General features: G+C 39.1%; 1 protein-coding gene across 6 annotated transcripts; it reads right to left on the bottom strand.

Moving 5' to 3' along the window:
* Positions 1-1,269: 1,269 nt before the first annotated feature.
* ORC4 (origin recognition complex subunit 4) lies at positions 1,270-22,910 on the bottom strand. Of its 6 annotated transcripts, XM_079994454.1 has the most exons (15): positions 22,595-22,641; positions 21,331-21,412; positions 18,567-18,636; positions 15,066-15,142; positions 13,803-13,893; positions 12,652-12,727; positions 11,636-11,721; positions 10,816-10,864; positions 9,871-10,022; positions 9,036-9,209; positions 7,553-7,639; positions 5,500-5,608; positions 2,219-2,314; positions 2,063-2,130; positions 1,270-1,603 (listed from the first exon to the last, which is right to left on the bottom strand). In XM_079994454.1, the coding sequence occupies exons 3-15, from the start codon at positions 18,621-18,623 to the stop codon at positions 1,421-1,423; spliced, it is 1,305 nt and encodes a 434-aa protein (XP_079850580.1). In that variant the 5' UTR covers positions 18,624-18,636; positions 21,331-21,412; positions 22,595-22,641; the 3' UTR covers positions 1,270-1,420. The 6 variants fall into 6 exon arrangements, with proteins under 6 accessions (XP_079850580.1, XP_079850578.1, XP_079850583.1 ...); XM_079994452.1 differs by lacking the exons at positions 21,331-21,412; positions 22,595-22,641 and adding an exon at positions 22,775-22,910; XM_079994457.1 differs by lacking the exons at positions 21,331-21,412; positions 22,595-22,641 and adding an exon at positions 22,817-22,885.
* Positions 22,911-22,927: the final 17 nt, after the last annotated feature.

The raw sequence follows: 22,927 nt of genomic DNA on the forward strand, positions 1-22,927 counted from the left end.
TTTTTGAAAAGGAACCAGTGTAATATAGAAGTAAAGACTAAGAGAGGTCCTACATCAGACGAGAAGTCATAGGGAAAAGAGAACAAATGGTAGACAGCTGGGTTTGAGGGAAGGCAATGCTAAGAATCAGTAGTTTTTAGAAAAACATTTTATAGGTACAGCACAGCACAATGTTTCCTCATACTAAAGGAGGCAGGCTTCTCCAGCCCGATTCCCCCAAGTGCTGTTGAACTACACAACTACAATCATTCCTGGCAATTCTGCTTGGGGATGTTAAGAGTACATCATCATCTAGAGGGCCCCCACTGGAGAAGTAACCTTCAAACCAGGAGCTAGAAATACTCCCCAAACTTTATGAAAATAACCACATGAGCAATTGACCCTGTACAGCTGGAATGAGGAACCTTGGGTCCTCTGGACACAGCCAATGGCCAGAGGTGATACACAGGTGTGTTGCTGAACTACAACTGCTAACAGACCCCATTTAGCTATGCAACAGTGTAGCCCAAAGGCTTTGAAACAAGGCTCCTTGAGCATTAAGAAAGCAGTTGGTTTGTGGGGATATTCAAGACTATTATTAAAGCTGACTTCTCTTTCTCTGAGTAGTGCAGGTTAGGAGCTGCCTTCCATGAAGACTGAAGCTCCACACTCCATTCTAAACTTCCAATTTAAATTGCCCCATGGGTTCACATATATATCCACATATAGGTATTTACATTGGTAATTTTTTTTGCTAATTATAGTCCCCAATACTGCTAGGTGGTAAGATGGAAAATACCTACACAAGAAGGAAAAGCAAAGCCAGCCAGGCAGTTAGCCCACGTTACCTCTTCTCAAACAGTTGTCCTACAATTTTGATCAGGACTTTAATAGAACTGTCTTCTCTGTATTAACTATTACAGCATCCAAAATAATTTGCCATCAGCTTCCTGAAGACTTTAGCTAAACTTTTATACTGAAATTTTTCTTAACACAACTGGTAAACTACCAGAAGAGAGACTGACACAAACAGAATTTTTTCCCCAGCTGTAATAAAATAGCAACATTTTTCTTTATTCACTTACTAGATTTTCTTTTATTCACTTATTAGAAAAATGTAAACACCAGACTGTATGCAATGCTAGTCATATACAGAGTAGATCCACTTCAACAGACTCAGTCATGCTCAAGTGAATGAATTCAGTCCAATCTGGGTATCACCCAGAAAAATGGATTTCTGTTGCAGATCAAAATCCACTTCTTTGGAAATATTAACAAATAAACCAAAGAAAAGAGGGATACGCTTTTTAATCAAGTACATTGGGCAGTTGAAGGACATTTTTAAAGGTCATCTTTCAATAGATAACACCAATTTTTCGTCTGGTTTATTTGTAACCAAGTACCACTTTCCAGAATCTCATCAAATATTTCAAATCCACAATCAATTTACTGAAGATGTAGCCCATTGCTTTACATCAGTTGGGCAATTTGGGTAAACCTGCAGAGCATCCATAATTTGGTTGTTGTCCAAAAGAAGATTCGTTAGCAAGTATTCTCTCTGTGTGCACATAGATGGTCCTTCTACAGGTTTTATCAATTCAAGATGCAGCAAGTGTTCATAAGCCTAAAAATAAAAAAATCCAAACAAATCATTAGAATCTTTTCCCATCACCCACAGATAAATTCAACATAATTTGCAGTTACAGATATTTTAGATTAGAGTTTGCTACTGAATAAGAATTAAGATGCAGCAAAATCTTGCCTCTATTTAGGCTGTTTGGTTTCATTTTCTAAACAGCATCTCCATCACAAAAAACCTCATTTGCAGCATAAAAGCTACATGTATGCATACAATGTTCACTAGAGGGCAGCAGAGTACCAAATACAATAATGAAAAGACTAAGATAGACAATGACACCTATGTAAAGCATACAACCCTAAAACATTTTAGAATATTTTTTTTTTAAAAAAAAATGGGAGCTAAATCTTACAGTTCCAGTTCTTCTATCAATCTTATTTCAAACTATTTGTCCCCTATGACACTAAAACAGAAGCTTTCAAAAGAATGTAGTAAAGTACATACCTTCATAACAACAGGTTTCTCAAAACTGTACACTGTGTGTGCCTTCCTCTGTACAAACCTCTGGTACTCTACATCAAAACAAATACAAATTATATTACACTTTTGTTTTAGAGGTAATAAACTACGCATTTTGTAACGAATCTGATGTCACCTTACCATTATAAACCATCTGAAAATTAAATGGTTCTCCTCCATAAGTATCATTTAAATGTTTCATGGCTATTATGAGGCAGAGTTCCAACACAGACAAACCTATTAGAGAAAGAAGACGATTCTTAATAGCTATTTTCATGGCAGTATAGCTTTTTAAATGCCTAATCTAAAATGTTAACAGCTATTTGAAACTATTTTTATTATTAGGTCGGAGCCAGACATTACAAATTAAAGGCCTTTGCAGATGACTTAGTATTGACCCTGCAAGAGCCAGACACTAGTACCAAAAGAGCTCTAGAACTAATTCAAGTATTCGGCCAGGTCGCAGGATTTAAGTTGAACAAACAAAAAACTAAGGTACTGGAAAAAAACTTAACAAATGTTGAAAGGGATAGATTCCAAGAGGAAACTGGGTTAGTGGTGGCAAAGAGTGTAAAATACCTGGGGATTAACATGACATCTAAGAATGTAAACTTATTTAAGGACAACTATGATAAGTGCTGGACTGAGATAAAGAAAGATTTAGAAACATGGTCAAACCTGAAGCTTTCCTTGTTAGGTCGAATTGCAGTAATCAAAATGAATGTATTGCCTAGAATGTTATTTTTGTTTCAGACATTACAAATTGTTGATAAACTGGACTGTTTCAAGAAGTGGCAGAAAGATATATCTAAATTTGTCTGGCAGGGCAAAAAGCCCAGAATTAAGTTTAAGATACTTACCGATTCTAAAGAAAGAGGGGGGGTTTGCCCTGCCGGACTTAAGACTCTACTATGAATCGGCAGCTTTCTGCTGGTTAAAAGATTGGCTACTTCTTGAAAATGCAGACATTCTAGATTTGGAAGGATTTGATAATAACTTTGGTTGGCATGCATATATCTGGTATGACAAGGTTAAAGTGTATAAGGGTTTTAAAAATCACATTGTCAGGAAAGCACTATATAATGTTTGGATACGGTACAAAGATTTATTGGAAAATAGAACTCCCAGGTGGCTTTCACCTATGGAGGCCAAGGAGGTAAAGAAACTTAATATGAGAACCAATTGGCCGAAATATTCTGAAATTTTAGAACAAGAAGGTGGTGAATTTAAACTACAAAGTTATGAGAAAATAAAGTCCAAGGTACGAGATTGGCTCCATTATTTTCAAATAACGGAGGCTTTCAAACAAGACAGGAAAATTGGTTTCCAGGTGGAGAAATCGAAATTAGAAACAGAACTGTTAGAACCCAATACTAAGAATTTATCAAGAATGTACAACTTGCTGTTGAAGTGGAATACATTAGATGAGACAGTGAAGTCTGCTATGGTTAAATGGGCACAGGACATAGGTCATGACATTATGTTTGCTGACTGGGAGCAGTTATGGACCACTGGTATTAAATTTACGGCATGTAATGCCTTACGAGAAAACATTATGAAAATGATTTACAGGTGGTACATGACCCCAGTCAAGCTTGCGAAGATTTATCATTTGCCCAATAACAAATGTTGGAAATGTAAAGAGACTGAAGGTACCTTTTTCCACCTTTGGTGGACCTGCCCAAAGATTAAGGCCTTCTGGGAAATGATTTATAATGAAATTAAGAAAGTGCTTAAGTGCACCTTTAACAAGAAACCAGAGGCATTTCTCTTGGGTATGGTCGGCCAGTTGGTGCCGAAGAAGGATAAGAATTTCTTTTTGTACGCTACTACGGCAGCAAGGATTCTTCTAGCAAAGTATTGGAAGACACAAGAGCTATCCACGCTGGAGGAATGGCAGGCGAAAGTGATTGACTTTATGGGACTGGCAGAAATGACCGGCAGAATCCGCGACCAAGAGAAAGAGACTGTGGAAGAAGATTGGAAGAAATTTAAGATGTATCTTAAGAATTATTATAAAATTGAGGAGTGCTAAAATGCTGAGGGAAAAGAAGACGTAGAATTGCAGCGGAAAATTGTGTTTAATTTTAGGGTGGAATCGAAAAAGAGAATGAATTTATATTTAATTGGTTAAGAAGGGTTGCTGAATAATGGTTCAAAATTAAGGATGCAAAAAGGGAAAGGTATGGGGAAGTCCGGGAAAAGAGGGTTATGGAAATAAGGTTAAGAAAATATGAGTTTTTGTGTTTGTTTTTATGTTGTTTTTTGTTTATGTTAAAAAATTGGAAATCAATGAAACTATTTTTATTATTTCTTCCTTCAAGCTTTCAAAAGGAAAGCTGACTTTAAATTTCAAAAATCAAATAAAGGAAAGGAAGTCTACTTGGTCAATTATAACCCTAAGCCTTACATGGCTTTACGCCAATGTGACAACCTGTAGGGTAGGAACTGCCCCACTCTCTGGGTACATTGTACAGTGGTACCTCGGGTTACATACGCTTCAGGTTACAGACGCTTCAGGTTACAGACTCCACTAACCCAGAAATAGTACCTCGGGTTAAGAACTTTGCTTCAGGATGAGAACAGAAATTGTGCTCCAGTGGCGTGGCAACAGCAGGAGGCCCCATTAGCTAAAGTGGTGCTTCAGGTTAAGAACGGTTTCAGGTTAAGAACGGACCTCCGGAACGAATTAAGTTCTTAACCCAAGGTACCACTGTATCCTGTAGTTGTTGGCCAGCGAAGCTTTCCCAGATGGTTCAGAGACTTCTGACTAATAGCCTACAGCTGAGGCTGTGCAAATTCTGGAGCACTTCCTGGATGCAGTGTGGATTTGATGAGGGCCAATAAACTGAGCTTAAATTCAATCAAAACAGAAGCATTATGGTTGAGTGGTTCCACTGTCTGGAGCTGTCAGCAGCCTGCACTCCCTTCTAAAGGAGCAGCTATACAGTCTTTTTTGTGGGGAGGGGTCACTCTGGAGTTGCTACTGGCCACTGGTACCCACATCCAGTATAACACCTGTGTTGCAGGAGCTGCACAGGTTGCCAGCACTCTCCTGAGGTCTTACTATTATTAAACATAAAGCCATAAACTCACTGGCGACAACATACTTAAACCGTTGCCTTATTCTACCTCCCCAATATTTATGATCTACCACTGAGACATTTCTGATGCTGTGTGGCAGTGTCAAGACTAGCCTCAACAAACCGTGCATTTAGTGCCCACTTCAGTCATCCCTGAGAATCTGGAGATCCACAAAGGATGAAGAGCAAGTGAGGAGAGGGAAAAACACCCAATTGCAGAGCATGTTTCAAAGCATTATTTAGGCCGTGATGATCCAATTGAAACAAAGAAAGCACATAAAGTGCATTTCAGAACTTGCTCACATAATTTAAGATAGTAAGTACACACTGTCATCTTACCATGTACAATATTTGCTTTAGAGTCCATTCTGCAGTGTTTGCCTGCTTCAAGAAGGTCTGATGCATTGATATATGGGTGAGACACAGTTATACTACTTGAAGCAAGCATCTGAAGACAAAATAATAATTTAAATATTTAATGACTTAAAGTCATTATAAAAGCATCTATAGTTATTTACAATACAAAATAGTTTGTAACATTCAACTGAGAGTATTACTGCAGAATCCATCCAACAGTGCTATATATTGATTGCAATATCAATTTTTAGGATCTTTGATAATTTTACACCTACTTATTTTACTCTTTGAAATAGAAGTAATTTTGGAAACAACACACAATGCTCAGGAGGCAATCAGAAAATGTAATACAATGTTTTATCAGACCAAGAACAACTTAGATGGATTTAAGTCCAATTCGGCTGCATTATAAAGAGGACTACTCTTAAAAAAATTAATGTTTGCAGCATGGAGATTGGAAAATTGGTACTTACAAGTGAAGGTTCTTTCTGGTTGGTCTGTGAACTCCTATTTTAAAAGAAGGCAGAAAATCATGTGACTGGGCTTTTTGGCACTATGCCCTCTCTGAAAGTCCTTCCCAAGTTTGAGGCCACGGCCAATACTGTAGCAGAAAAATACAGTTATAAAAGGAAGTTAAGGGAATAGTGGGTTGTGATGAAGGAATTGAAGAGGTGAAGACCTCTTGTGGTGCAATTTTGAACAAGGTGATGGCCATCCATAAGGGTGAGGGCTCCTTGTTGAAAATATGCACATTTTAGTAAAGGTATGGTCTTGAATACTTCCACACACCAACCAGAAAAAACTTGACCAGCACCAACACTCCATGACTTGTGTAGTGTTGAAGATATCTAAGGCAGAATATGTAAAAGCTATGCAAGACCTTCAGTGGGTGAAGTCACTGTACCACGATGAAGGAACATGCCATAGAGCTCTCCCCATGATAGAAATTTCCCTGAGGAAAGCAAAGTGGTGGTCTTGGGGCAGGGGTTTCCTTTGGAGAGAGGAATGCCACATTTGCTCCCTTTGAAAGGTAGGGAAGAAATGGAGAAGAATTCCTTTGGAGAGGGAATAGTACAAAAAGCCAAGTCACACGATTCTATGCCTGACAAACAAGCAGGAGTTAACCAACTTTGGATACTGCCCACACCAAACAGTAAATCTGGTTTTAAAGCAGAATTTCCTCTTTCAGACTTAACAAATATTTCTTGTTTAGAAGAAACCAATATATCCTCACTAAAGCTAGTATGCAGGCAGAGAGGAGGGGCAAGAGACAAGCATGAGGGCATGACATGGGTCCCAGGCCTCCTAAGAAATGGTTTATAGAGCCTGGAATGTTATATTCAAACCAGGCCAGAGACAGAACCTTAATAAACGTGTTTCTCTACAGTTTCTGAACCCAAATCCTGCAGTCAGAATACATAAAACAGAATAAAGGGGAAATATTTAAAATTCCTAACTGTATACAGGTCCTTCCAGTGGTCTGGAGGGGGCTCTTAAGACAGTAAGACACACCAAACATAATAAATGTCATGAGAGTCAACAGGGAGCCTTGTACTGCACAAGCAATGGCTGTGATCATTAGCAAATAGAACTGCACATTATTTTAAGACTTCTCTGTATTTATTGCCATCAAAATCTTGAAGTGGTTTGACTCACAAGTACATCACTGAAGTCGGGCTTGCAGAATTTTATTAGAACTTAAAAGGCACTGACTTTCCACACTGCTCCACGGGAAAGTGCTGCTATGAGCTAAAGGAGGGGTAATCACCTTCTGCCCTTAAGTGCATCTCCTGAGTGGAACTCTGCTCAGGGAATACTGCTGACGGCAAGAGTGAACTCTGGATCCCATCCTCAGAAAAAACATTTACCACTAGAAAAGGGCTAAGCCAGCATGCTGTATCAAAACATATTCCTTTCCATATTAGTTTTCTTTTATATAGTAGTTGCATTAACTCCATTCGTAACTAGAAGTATCAGTTTATTTCCATGAATAGCAGTAAAATGTGAGTCAGAAATAAACGTGCCAAGATCTTACCAACAACATGAAGAGAGACCGCAGGTCTTTACTATAATGGAATTGATTTTGCAGTACATCTTGCACCTTTTGGTCTTCTAAGAGAGACTAAAACATTATTTTCAAAATCAATAATTGTTAAGCAACCTACTCATCTTAATTCACCTAAAACATTTTTAGACAGGTGGTATGATAACACAGTTGATAAGATAATACAAAGTGATTCAGGGAAGATCACAAAAATATAATCTGTTATAATTTATCAAAAGCAAGCCATGTGGTTGGCTTTAACAAAAAGGTCAGAAAGAAGACGCTGGACCATACTGCAGTGAACTGTAAGGGAGACAAAGAGATCTGAATAGAGACTATTATTTGTGGTACGGCATTCCTTTTGCTTGTACTTATTTTGCTTATATTTATTCAGATTTGTCATGGCCAATGACCAGTACAATAGTTATTTGGATTGGACCAGTTGGATGAAAACTTTGCTCTCAATCACCTTTCAAAGCAAGTACTAAAATACTAATAAAAACTGTTTTCTTCTCCCCAGCTGTAACTTACTAAAGACCGCTTAGTACATAATGACATCATCCTACAAACTGAGTTTTACTAAACTCAGTTTATAGGATGATGTCATTATGTACTAATTTACCTCACTTTTTTTGGGGGGGGGGGAGATTTTTATGTACCTGTTTGAAAGCGGTCTTGTATTAAAAATGTGATAAATGCAGTAAGTTTACCATAGTTGCTCTTCATAATAGTGTTTGAGATCTTCACTCTACAATATAAAAATACTGTATAAAAAAAATTAATAAATTGTCCAGTAGCACCTTAGAGACCAACTAAGTTTGTTCTTGGTATAAGCTTTCGTGTGCATGCACACTTCTTCGGATACACACCTAGATGCACACTTCTTCAGATACACATCTAGAACCATGGAAGGAACCACATTGAGCTGCATAAAATGGAAGTCCATCAAACTCACAAAGCTAGAATTCTACAATCTAGTATTGCAATTTTCAAACTAATTTTTAATTACAGAGGCAGATACCAGTGCTAGATGTACATGGTGGCTGGTTTTGAAAACAGAATGTAGGGAAGCAATAAAATACCTTCAAGTAATACCTGATATGCAATTTTTCTACTCCTTTTAAAATTAGGAATGATGGCTTGTACACAGAACTCTGCTCAAGACTTCCCTTTCCTCTCCTCCCATGCAACTCCAAAATCTGCTCCAGGCGTCCCCAAACTATCCAGAGCTGATTTTGAGGTCACCAAAGGAAGGAAGGAGGAGGGGAAATTTCCATTTCACAAGTGGAAGTCTGTGCACTAACAGAACAGGAAATTTAAAAACAGCGCAATAACCTGGATCCTAATTTCTACTAGACTAAGTACATTCCAATGCATTCCTTTTTAAGCTGTATAAGCACTGTTACCCAGCAGTTTGTTCGAAGACCTTCAGCAAGAAAATTCAATTGATTATTATTATTATTATTTCAGTTACCTGTACATTCTTATTCCATTTCAGAATAAAGGACTTTTCTGGAAATTCTGCGGGCAGGGATAACTGTTCTTTACAAATATTCAGATATTTTTTAAAATCAAATGAATTCATTAAGTATATTTGCCGGTGTGAAAATCTTGACTTCACTCTCTTCTCCATGAGTTCAAGAATGTCCTAGTGAAAAATTGCAAACAGAACAAAAACATAAGAAATCTACAAGAAAACATATCAATTGCTATATAACTTGTTTACCCCCCTTTTTTTTTACTTTTTAAGGATGCAAATTGACCTCAGAATTATGCTTGAGCATTTGCCAGCTCTGCAGAATGACAACTTCAATACATACATTATAAAACAGTTTATTTTAAGTTCTGTATACATAGGTTAAATGATTGCCACAGAAAATTCTAGAAATCTCAGTTAATATCAAATATCTAGGTTAGTTTTCAGTCAAATATCAAATATCTAGGTTAGTTTTCAGTGTTGGCAACTTATTTAAATTATTTTTATCTGAATTGTATTATATATTAAAAATGATTATTTGAACAGGTATTTCATGTTAAGATTTCTCAATCAAACCTCATTAGAAGAACAGAATCTTTTCAACTGACTAAGCTATTTCAACTCCAGTAGCACACACAGGAAATTCTACTAAGTGTGGTTAAAGTAGCATTCTTTATTTAATAATGAAAATGATTCACAATCCCTCAAAGTCTCTTACTTTTCTCTGCACAAGGTCTCTAGCCAATTAAAGAGAAGCATCTTTACTAGTCATCATCTGAATTTGCATGCACTGGTGGCGACATATATTAAGAGAAAAGTAAATTCATTTTACCAGTCTACAAGTCAGACCAACAACAGCTATAGGTGTCTGTGCTGACTGGGACACATCAAAGAGATTATACAGCAATGTCTGGTTCTTATGATGAACAAACAGATCAAACTCATCTAGGATGAACAGCACCGGGCAACTGTGAGCACGGTCACCTAACACATAAAACAAACGGGTAAATATTAGGGACCCAATTCAACTAAGTGGTTCTACACAAAGACTTCCACTAGCTCAACAGGTAATCTCTTTGCAAGCAACTGAAAGAACTGTAACATAACTTGCAATCTGGCAAGAACTTCCAATTCGTTGTAAGACGGCAAAGCCACCAAACATTTCACTTTAGTTCCTTTACTGCAGTATTTAAGTTACAGATTTTCTTACCCACCCTTCACCATAAGGTCCCAGGGAGGGTTGTAACAAAACAATGATACAATTTAAAAGAATGATACTAATAATTAATGCAACAACCGAACTACAATATAAAAAACAGAGAATAAAGTTACAAAGATCAGGGTAAAGAAGCACGTCTTCACCATACGGTGAAAACTGTACCACAAGGATGATAGATGCACCTCACGGGGGAGGGAATTCCATAATTTAGCGGCTACCAGAGAATACTCACTCCCTAGTGGCCAATCGCAAACTTCTGTGGGACACAGAAATACCAAGAGGGGCTCCTCTGCTGATCTTAATGGTCTGAGAGAAGTAGACAGTACAGAAGGAGTCAGGCTGTCAGATATTTGGGGCCTAAGTTGCTTAGAGATTTAAATACCAAAGTGTGCAGCTTGAACTGAGCCTGCAAACAAACTGCCAACCAGCGCAGCTGCTTTAAAAGAGGGATTGTGGAAATGCTAATGGATACTAGTTAGTAATCTGGATGGAGTAGATCGTAGTGTTTGTCATTAACCCCCAATAACGTGTTATTAATCACCAAGAAAATATGTTTACCTCTCTTTAATGCTTCAAGAAGAAACGTGAGGTTTTCTGCAAAACTACCCTAAAAGATAACAACATCTGAATGATTATCTGGTAGATATTAAGCTTTAAAATAAAAACATGTAGCAGGATTCACTAAATGAACCCAGCAGAACCCATGCACCAACATTCCCATTTGTGTAGCAGGGCTTCGCCCTCTCTTCCCACCACCACTGTACCACGTGAAATTGGCTTTTCTTTGGTGGGGCGGGGGGACCCCCAGAACAACACCCCCAGAATCCCATCCACTGTATTTTGTAGAACTGTATGCTATTGCAAAAAAATAAAAAAATGCAACAGCTTCTACAAAGTGTAATCAGAGCGGACTAATCAGCTGCAGGGGATAAACAGATAAATAACTATATGACTTTTAGAAGACATGTGAAGGCAGCCCTCTACAGGGAAGTTTTTAATGGCTGTTTTATAGTGCTTTTATTATTTTGTTGGGAACCATCCAGAGTGGGGCAACTCAGCTGGGTGGCATATTAATAATAATATAAAGACCTGCTTCAAGTAAGGACAGGAAAAAAATGTCACTAAAGGGGAGGGACAACATAGGAATGATGACATTTTTTCTGCCTTCAGGTAAGTGGGAGCATAACAATAAACAATTAAATAATAATAACCCAGCTGGTTGTGTTGCAGTCTAAGAAATCTAAAAAGGATTTTTAGTTGCGTTTGCAATGCCCCTTACACGGTTTTATGATTTTGCAGCATATGGATATAGTTATAAGTTGAAAGAGTACAACAATGTGGACTATATATTTTAAGTACATCTAAATGTTTTACTTACAAAAACTTTATCTCCAACCACATTTTCTAGATTTAGTTGTCTTGTAATCTCCTTAAGAGCAATTTTATCATTGGTCTGTAATAACCCTAGAAGACAATTGCAAATACATGTAATATTCTAGATTTGGATATTCTATAAACCCCACTAGAAAGACAGGAAAAAAATGCATTTTATATTTCAACAAATAGTAGCATCAAAAGCAAATTTTAGAAATGTCATTAAGTATCCAAGGCTCACATGCTCATTCTTCTCAAAGATGCATTGGATCCTTAGTTTCAGAACGATGAAAGCTAGCCAGTTCAAGTGCAACAAAGCCTTGTTTGGTATTATATGAGTGAGCCTTGAGCTTGCATACTCCCTTCTCTAACTCCTTCACCTCACACATTCAAATCCTGTCTAGATGCCCCTTGAACAAGACCTACAGACTATGGCAGGGTTTGCAATTCTTGGAAGGAAAGTGCAAACCTGTTTGCCTGTTCAGATTGACAACAAACTATGGTTTGTGCTAAACAGTAAGTTGTTGAATCTTGATCACATGGCATATTCTCAACCCTTTAAAGCAACCCACTGTTAAAACTGATAATATATGGTGGTATCCAACTTCCATGTGTGAACAAGATGAACTTCCTCTTATGCACCATGACTTTCCTTTTCTCTCCTCCCTCTATAGCCTGCTCCTGGCAATCTACCCTGGGTGGTTAGGGGATCATCTGGAGCAGACTTGCAACAGGGATGCAAGGTGGATAATAGAAATTCCATTGCACATGTGGATGTCTGCTCACATGAGGCTATATACTTGGTTTTCCTAAAGCTACCCTATGTTAACATGGCTTTTATGTTAACACAGCTTTTTATAGAGCTTTTATGTACAATTCTATCTCTGCTGCAAGTAGATACTATGGCTACAATAAGTACAATTCCTTGCAATTGTTAATTGAAATAGATCGGTACAAAATTACTAGGCTCAATTAGCACTATCTTCAAGGAAATTCAGCTGATGTGACCAAATTACATACCATTTAAATGAACTTGTAAGATGTTTTCTCTTACTTCCTTTACTTCCATGAGCTTCTTTAAGACATGGCATGTTAACTAGGAAGAAATAAAGCAAAACATAAATTCTTATGCCATATGCTTACTACATAGTATCATGATTTAAAACTGAAACAAGTTTTTATGGGCATGACTTATACTATTGTAATAGCAATAAAGAACATGTTAAAACTACAATCTTTTAAATGCATCAAGTGGAATGTAACATTTGTTGCAGTTTTCAAAAGTTATTTCATAATTGCAACAAATGAAAAAAACAATGGTACGACAGAGGAAAAATAGTAAATTTGCTCCTATTCCAGGTGGCCTGTGCCTTCCCACAACAGGGCTATCTACCAGTAAGCGCCTTGTGGGAAAGATCCTGACAAGTATCTTTTGATATTGTCTTCACTGATTTATTTTGGTTTTACATATAAGGATTTGTATATTTAAAATTGGGTACAAATAAATATAATAATAAATAAAAGCAAGGGATTCAAAGTATCAATTCCCTAGATGGTATTAGTCAGGAAGCATGCCGAAGATTGCAATTTGTATCCAATGGTATCCTGATCCCCCTGCATCTTCCTCAAATCCTGAGAGGATATGGGGATCCTTCAGGACAGCCTGAGAAGGTGGAAGGGATGGAGGAGAATATACTTGTTCAAAGAGCCTCCCCTTACTGGACGGGTACCATAGGATATAATCCTATCAAAACTAGAAAATAAAGCTTAGTTAGAAAACAGTTTTATTTATGAAGTTTAGAAAGGATTTTTCTAGTCAAGAGACCTAAAAAGATCAATATAGAATAAAAGATGTAGAATAAAAGGTAGAAACTCTAATAAAATAACACATTAAGAAGCTAAAGCATCTCAAAGGTTTGAAAGAAAGCACACAACTAAACAAGTTAAAGCAAGGTTAAAGGCTCTGAGAGTCGCATTCTATGTACCAAAAATACACAGGCTGGTGAACTCGGTTTAACATCATTATGAAACAAATTTATTCCCTCTCACCACAAAGCCAGCATTTGATTTATAAGAAAACGAATTTCACTGATAATTTTCATGCAGTACATTCAGTTATAACTTTCCACATGGGACTCAGTATATAAAAACTAAATGGAATTAAATCTTACCAGAGTCTTCCCTGATCCCCGAGGTCCAATAATGAGTACAGAGTTGCTTTCACCATTGATAGCAGTACGTTTCAGAAGCTCGAGTAATTGTCTGAGTAAAGGTTGAGGAGAGAGAGAATGAGGAATACAAATAACTTTAGACCTGGAATAATTTCAGATATCAAATTTCATCTCAGAGAAACAAAATCACATTATTTTTAAAAAGTTTCAGCCCACCTCCCTTTACCCATTCGGAAAACACATTATGACACGAAGAAATAGAACAGAACACATTTGTCTGTGCAATTGTCATTTAAATGCTTTTCTGATTCTCAAGAAGCTAGCTTTCTTCTTGGAAGGAAAAAAAAGGACAGTTAATTAAAAAACAAATCTTTACTGACAAATTCTAACCCTAGATTTATAGGCTCTGTAAGTATAACTCTAAGCTTGTTAAAAAGATTAGGTACAAACTTATTTTAATAACTAAGGTAATTTTGACTAGCTTTATACCGTGGTACCTCGGGTTAAGAACTTAATTCATTCTGGAGGTGCATTCTTAACCTGGAACTGTTCTTAACCTGAAGCACCACTTTAGCTAATGGGGCCTCCCGCTACAGCCATGCTGCCACCGCACAATTTCTGTTCTCATCCTGAAGCAAAGTTCTTAACCCGAGGTACTATTTCTGGGTTAGCGGAGTCTATAACCTGAAGCGTCTGTAACCCGAGGTACCACTGTACTTGATTTCATATCATTTTAATGGTTATTAACTATTCAATTTTTTTTAAAAAAAAATGATGAAAAAGTTTCTGCTGTCTTCTCTTCATCCACACATTATTTACTGGTGGGTACCTAGATTACACACTTCTTTTTGAGCCCTGTAAAGTCAAGTGATGCTGCGTTAGGATTAGAACCCCTCATCCTCCTTAATGTAATAGCTGCTATGGTGCTGACTTGAGACCATGTTACTGAAAAGAATTCTGGGGCGAGTATGGCTGTTGCTTTTCTACCACATTCAGTGAAATGATCCATTAAGGCTGGAAGGGCAATGGCACTGTGATAGCCAGAGCTTTCATTTGAGATATGCCATAAGAACCACTGGGAACATTTCCTCCCTCCCTATGAATATGTTTTAGTCTTTTTAGAGTCCCTTTGAGGATGGGTGAGAAACCAGAATTTGGGGGACAAATCTTTGAAATCTTGTTATCTACTAAACTTGCAGTTTAAAGTCCACAAGATCAGTAAAGGGGTTATCTGAAACAAACATAAATACACCGTTTCCTTACTTGTATTGGAGCTCAATTCCAAACAACTTCCCATTTTGACTCTGGTGACAGAACCTTTCACGCAATAGTCTTTGTACCTGCATATATTGAGTTATAGAGACATTAAATATGCACAGCACAACCAGCTGTCATTTAACAATTTTCTCTTATCCTATGGAAGTTAGTAAGCTACAAATTTGTTATTGATTTATTTTCACAATTTATATCTTGCCATTCTCCTTCTGGGTCCCAAAACAGCTTACAAAATGCAAACATAGAATATAAAACATAAATTAAACATCATAGATTAAAACATCAAAGAAGCATTCATGGTGAAAATGCCTTATGGAATAAAATAGTTTTAATCAGGTGTCTGCAACTTATCACGGATGGTACCTGCTTGATTTCTAGTGGGAGGAAGATTAATGAAGTACAGGTCCAACCAGGGCAGGCAACCGGCCTATCTCCCATATCTAGGAACCATCCACCCACAATGCCTCAATCTTCCCAGGATTCAGACTCTGTTTACTGGCCTAACTGCATCTAGGCACTAGTCCAGGTCTTTAACAACATCTCAGTTCAGATGTAACAGAGATGGATATAATCAGCATACTGATGACACCTTGCCCCTAGACTCCTAATGACCATTCTTAACAGCTTCATATAGATATTAAACAGTACTGGGAACAAAATATTACCTGAGGGGACCCCATAATGTAACTTCCATGGCCCCAAATAACAGTCTCCTAATGCTACTTTTGAGCACGACCCTGAAGTAATAACGGAACCGAACTCTCCAGATCTTCAGTGTAAGAAGATTGAAGAAGGGCCTCAATGATCACAGGGTCCGGGATGGTTCATTAAGCACCATCCATTGGTGGAACCAAGGCTGATTCAGTCCCAAACTCAGGACTGATTCCAGATTGTACTGGATCTAGATAATCAGTTCATCTAGAAACACCTGCAGTTGCTCTGCCATGAACCTCTCTATCACCGTACACAAAAATGGAGTGTTAGCACCAGTTTGATAGTTCTTGCATTCCACTGTTGTTCTGTCCACTTTCGCCCTCAGACTGAAAAGTGTTCCGCACCCTGCTATATTACAAATTTCCAGGATTCTTTATAGTAGGGATGCAGTTACATAGGAACATTGCAAGTGGCATATACCAAGTCATCTATCTCAGCAATGTATTTTCTGACTGGCAGTGTCTCTCTGGGGTTTCAGACAAGGATCTTTCCCAGTCCCGTCTGATGATGCTGGAGACCAAAATTCAAACTAAAGTTTGGTGGACAGAACAACTCATGTGATCTACCTACTGCGTTATGACCCCACCCCAGCTAAACATTAACAAGCAGTAGCCACGACATTAGTTCGTGTCACACAAACACATATACACTCCAGAAATTATCTAGTCATAGGTATGCAATTGTGGAAGTGGGCTTCTACACATGGATTCCCTTACTGGATTAAGGGACACACAGACAAGAATTGAGGGTGTTCTTGCTGGTTTACACATGAAGACCTTGATTTGTCTGTGCAGCTGTAAACAACTGCATTGGTGCTGCATTTACAAATCCAATCAGATGGAGAAGGATCTGGAAATATGGTCAAGGTTGAAACTTTCCTTGTTAGGCCGAATTGCTACTATTAAGATGAATGTATTGCCTAGAATGCTGTTTTTATTCCAGACGTTGCAGATTTTGGACAAGATGGACTGTTTCAAGAAGTGGCAGAAAGACATATCAAAATTTGTCTGGCAGGGCAAAAAGCCCAGAATTAAATTTAAGATTTTAACTGATGCAAAGGATAGAGGGGGGTTTGCCCTGCCGGACTTAAGACTTTATTATGAATCGGCAGCTTTCTGCTGGTTGAAACACTGGCTACTTCTTGAGAACACTGACATTTTGGATCTGGAAGGGTATGACAATAGTTTTGGTTGGCATGCATATTTATGGTACGACAAGGCAAAGGTGTACAAAAGCTTTAAAAACCATATTGTAAGGAAAGCATTGTATAATGTCTGGATTCGATATAAAGATTTGTTGGAAAGTAAAACCCCTAGGTGGGTGTCACCAATGGAAGCTAGGGAAGTAAAAAAGCTTAATATGGACTCTAAATGGCCAAAATATTATGAAATCCTAGAATATGATGGTGAAAGGGTCAAACTTCAGAGTTATGAGAAACTAAAGCCCAAGGTTCGAGATTGGTTGCACTATCATCAGATAAATGAGACATTTAAACAAGACAGGAAAATAGGATTTCAGAAAGAGAGGTCAAAATTAGAAACAGAATTGTTGGAATCCAATACTAAGAATTTATCGAAAATGTACAACTTGCTGTTGAAATGGAATACACAGGATGAAACGGTGAAATCAGCAATGATTAAATGGGCACAAGATATTGGTTATGACATTATGTTTGCTGACTGGGAACAGTTATGGACCACCGGTATCAAATTTACTGCATGCAATGCTCTAAAAGAAAATATTATGAAAATGATCTATCGGTGGTACATGACCCCAGTCAAGCTTGCAAAAATTTACCATTTGCCTAACAATAAGTGTTGGAAATGTAATGAGACTGAAGGCACTTTTTACCACCTTTGGTGGACCTGCCCAAAGGTTAAAGCTTTCTGGGAAATGATCTACAATGAAATTAAGAAGGTCCTTAAGTGGACTTTTCCTAAGAAACCAGAGGCTTTTCTCTTGGGCATGGTTGGCCAATCGGTGCTAAAGAAGGACAGGATTTTCTTTATGTATGCTACTACAGCAGCAAGAATTCTACTGGCAAAGTATTGGAAGATGCAAGAACTACCTACTCTGGAAGAATGGCAAACAAAGGTGATTGACTTTATGGGACTGGCCGAGATGACGGGCAGAATCCGTGACCAGGGGAAAGAGACAGTGGAGGAGGACTGGAAGAAATTTAAAATATATCTTAAAAACAATTGTAAAATTGAGGAATGTTAAGATGTCAGGGGGTAAGAGGTAAAGAATTGCAGCAGTAACTAAAAAAAAAATTAAAGGAAATTTTATGAAAGGGAATTAAGATAATGGACCCAAGGGTTGCTAAAGAATCATTAAACAAGGATGCAAGGAAGGGGAGGCATGGGGAAGTCAAAAGAAAGAAGGGTATGAAATGAGGAATTTAAAGTTACATGGGTTTAAGTGCTATGTACCTTATCTGATTTTTGTTTTTCTTTTGTCTGTTTTGTTGAGTGTTTATTACTTGTTTGAAAAACTAATAAAAATTAATATATATATATAAAAAATACAAATCCAATCAGATGGTAAACAGAATTGGTTTTGGTAGAATTTATCAAAGGAGTTTGTGTGAGAGAGATTTATACACACTTAAAAAGAGTGAGAGACTGACTGAATCCACATCTCTCCACAAATGCATCATTTGTATATATACGTAAGTCGCAAAAGAATCAACATGTGCAAGTAGGACATACATACTTGTCAGCAAACCCTCCCCATTTATAACTTTGTTTCTCCTATTCAAGCAATTATACTAACCTTTGATATGCATTCCCCATTTGTAAAGCTATCCTCCTTTAGCTTGCGTTTGCTCATTGTAATTCAAGCCCTAAAAGAGAAACATTTCGCGTTACACCAGAACTTCCTCACACATAAGACTGGCATTGCATCATTTTATGGTTCCTTATTCAACAGAAGCCTGAAATGTGCATACCTGTGGACCGCAAATAAGCTATGGGCCACTACAAATCATATGTATGACACTGGAAGATTATTCTCTGCAAGAAGTCTTAAAATTGTGTTTAGTTTTAAACTTCATTTTCTTGCAAGCAGGGCTGGTGCCAAGTTGGAAGGGGCACTGAATAAGATGCTCAGTGATCCCCGAAAAATGAAAACAGTGTAGATGCTTTGCCCAGTGCTTTTCTTCTCAGTGCCAGGTTTAGCTCCACCTATCATCTCTGCAGTGGTCCAGTGCTGTTCAGTGCTGCTTTCCACACTGACAGAATTAACTTAACAGGCTGGGCAAGCAGCAATAGGGGCAGCTGGTGGAACTCAGTCCACCACTGAGGAGGGCAGGGCAAAACAACAGCTACTGCCATCCTCATTTCCTCAGAATCTCTGGGCCCCATCATAGCAGGGTTCAGACACTTTGGGAATAAAACAGGGCAGCAGCTATGCAGCCTTACCCAGTGCCTCACTTCACAACACCTGACTGACTGCATGTCACCATTCAGAAAGCAAGAGAGAGTATGCATGTCAGCATCTGCCCAAACCATGGTCTGTGTGAAAGTGATATGAAGTGTAATGCTCAGACACTAATTTCATTTCTTTGGAAAATACACACAATGCATAAGGGACTGTGAGATCTTCACCCTGAAACAAGACTTGGCTCCAATTAATATACCCCAACATTGACACTACATATTTCAAGAAAATATAAAATGTTGGGCTAGGCAGAACATTAAAGCATCTCTTTCCTGGGTACATATCATCTGGGGTAATCCAAAGCTAAGCCTTTACAGTCATACCTCGGGATAAATACGCTTCAGGTTGAATGCTTTCGGGTTGTGCTCCGTGGCGACCCGAAAGTAACAGTGTTACTTCTGGGTTTCGCCACTTGCACATGCGCAGATGGTCAAAATGATGTCACGCACATGCATGGAAGCGGTGAAACGCGACCCGCGCAGACATGCTGTCGCGTCTTACGTTCTGTTTGGGATGCGAACGGGGCTCCGGAACGGATCCCATTCGCATCCCGAGGTACCACTGTATATCTATTTTGCCTATAATTGAGTGCATCATGAATAAAAGCTCTTCACAAGTTTTGGGCTCAATACAACACTGAGATGGGCTTATGTCAGGTGCATATGACTCCAGGGTGCAAAACCCCCATTTCCTTCCTACTTACATATATTGGCCTAGATCATCATGCTTGAACAGTACCTTGAACAAAAATAAACTTGGGATGGGCACAGTAGCTATGTTCAAACCACAGTTTAGCATAACATGACAAGCCATGCCTAGCCTTTGGCTCAAACCTTTCCTCCTGTGTAGTTACTTCTAATTCAGCATAGCTTGCCACCTTCCTCAGAGTTGTGGTTTTAAAAGTACAGCTGCAAAAACCACAGTTTAAAGTTGGCTTGTTTAAAACTAACCACATTTTGTTGGTGTGGACAACATGGCAAAATGTAATTAGCTACCTTGTTCACATAATGTTAAACCATGGTTGAACATAGTCACAGTTAGGGCAAGTCATATGGGACCATCTCCCAGTTCCAGGGGTTCTAATGTGCGGTGACTCAAAGGTGATTTTGGAAAGGGAAGTGTGCAAATTTCAGTACCTTATTTAACTGAACACAATAAAAGACCACAGCTTACTCTTATGCACCTAGTTTTAATCAACACTTTTCAGAAAAGAAAACACAGCCAGATGCTTTAAACCAATTATTTTATTAATTTATATCCCACCTTTCTTGCATAATGGAACCCAAGGCAGAAGACAGGTTGCTGACATTAAGATTATGTACAGTTTTCTGTTTGCCCCACTGCTTTCCCCAAGGAAAACTGACTGTTACTGCTGAATCGGAACAAACATCAATACGCAGAAAGCAGTGGGACAAGCAGAAGTAGAGACAAGCCCCTATAGCTCAGAAAAAGACCTAGTATTTGAAAAGCAGTAGTGATAGCCACAATAAAGAGATTAATTTACTCCAGTGCTACTTTTGCATTCAGTTTGGGGGGGGGGGGAAGGGGGGGAAGGGGGGGACTTTACAGTAGGCAGTCTCCAACCCAATTTTGACCTCCATTTAGACCCAATCCACTTCAGTTTACTCATCTCATACCAGCTGGCCATATATATAGCACAGTCCTCCATTTCTGATCTTTGTTTATAACTTCATAATTTTATCACCACAGTATTATATTTATACAGAACCATCAACTGTCACCTGGCAGTAGCAATTCCATCAGGCTATGTCAGAAGGAGAATGGGAAGTAGGGCTCTCATCCCATCAGCTCTGCTGAAAGACCAACTCCATCAGACATCTCTGATGCCAACCAATCTGTTTCTATACTAGCTAGTCACTGTAGGAACTACTGTTTGAATTGGTGCCTGCTTTCTCTTTTCCATCTCTGTCCCTTGTGTGATTTGTTTTTTGACTGTGAGCCTCTAGGCAGTGACTGTCTTGTTTTTATTCATTTTATGGAAGCCATTCTGGGAGCCCTTTTTGGTTGAAGTGGGCATGCAAATGCTCTAAACAAACAGACATGATACTTTACAATGAACAAGAAACCAGATTCCTACCCTGAGGGGCTCACACACTATAATTTTCAACTGGAAGTTTGGCAGGAGCAATTTACGCAACACATGTCAAGTAGTACAAGGGCTGAAATGGAAGAAGGATGTGCTGTCAAATACAGCAAAGTCAAGACACTTCAGAAATAATACATGTGCAATTTATGCCACCTACAAACACTTTACGTATGTCAACACTCAGCCAGCTTCTAATTCCTATATTTGTCCTCAATACTTAACAGTTTCTCTATCTATTTGGAGGTAGGGAGAAGAAGCTACAGGTGAAACAATGCAGAAGAGCTGAAGGCTGCTGTTGAAGCAGCCTGGTCTTCCATAACACCTCAGCAGTGCCACAGGCTGATAGCATCCATGCCACGCCGCATTAAGGCAGTAATTGATGCAAAAGGGGCCCAAACCAAGTGCTGAGTACATATGCATGCTTCTACTTCTCAGAGGTCCGATATTGCTCTATTTGCGATCCTTGTTTTGCTTATTTCATTTAATATTCGAATTTTCTGAGACTGTTAATTTGGGGTTTTCCTCAGCTGTATCATCACAATTATAACAAATAAAGGCTTGACATATCTCGCTTTGCATGTCATGAGTCTATCTCATATATTAGGTTCACCTTTTAAGTTGAATTACTGAAATAAATGAACTTTTCCACGATATTCTAATTTTTGGAGTTTCACCTGTATATGGCTGATGTAACTTTTGTCAGGGCTGGCACGTAAATGCAAAAAAAGTGCTTAAACTCAAATCACACCATGGGCATGATGTCATCAAAATCAAGAACAGATTATAACCAAGTGGGCTGCAAATAGTATTATCTGGGACTAGCCTGCCTAGGTCCCTGCAGAATCCCACCAGGGTGCCCAGCCTTCCCGCCGCTTCTCCCCCCCCCCCCCCGTGCATATTTAACCACCGCCCCTGCTAATATCCTGCCTTGGGCTTCATGACACCACCCACCTACAGATCCTTAGTCCTTACAAAAAAAAAAAAGGTCGGGACGAGAGCCCCCCCACGCCATCACTATTTCGCCGTGAGGAAAAGAGCAGCCCAACACGCCTTCCCTGCTTATAGGGCGAGAGGGCAGGTGCGAGAGCCGTTGAACCGCTTCAGAACCACCGTCCCGTTTTAAAAAAAACCACCACCCAAAAAACCGAAGCCAAGGTGAGGCGTTTTAAATTGAGCCCCGCCCTCCCCCACGCAGCTCCCGCGCGTTTACCTTCCCCCCACCCTCCTCAAAACCACGTCCCGGACCGACCGTTACCTGCGACGCTCACAGGCAACTCCCGAGCGAGCGAGCGCCTCTCCCGCCCCCCCACCCCCACGCCGTCACTCTCGCTCTCGGCTCCCGCCCGCCGCCGTTACTCCGAGCTCCCGCCGCCAAGCTCTGATGAGTGCCCTCCCGGCAACCTCCGCGCGCGAGAGAGAGAGCGCGAGCTAGCACCTCTATCACGTGACCCCCGCGTGAGGGCGCCGATCTATTTACAAGCGCAGCGGCTCCGAGTCAACGGGTTTCCTGCGTCGCTTTCTCAGACTCTACTCCTCTTCGCCTCCGCCCATTGGCTTACTTCCGCCTTTGCCCTCTTGATTTCCCCTC

Source organism: Podarcis cretensis (genome assembly GCF_951804945.1).
Source record: "Podarcis cretensis genome assembly, chromosome: 1".
NCBI classification, from domain to species: Eukaryota; Metazoa; Chordata; class Lepidosauria; order Squamata; family Lacertidae; genus Podarcis; species Podarcis cretensis.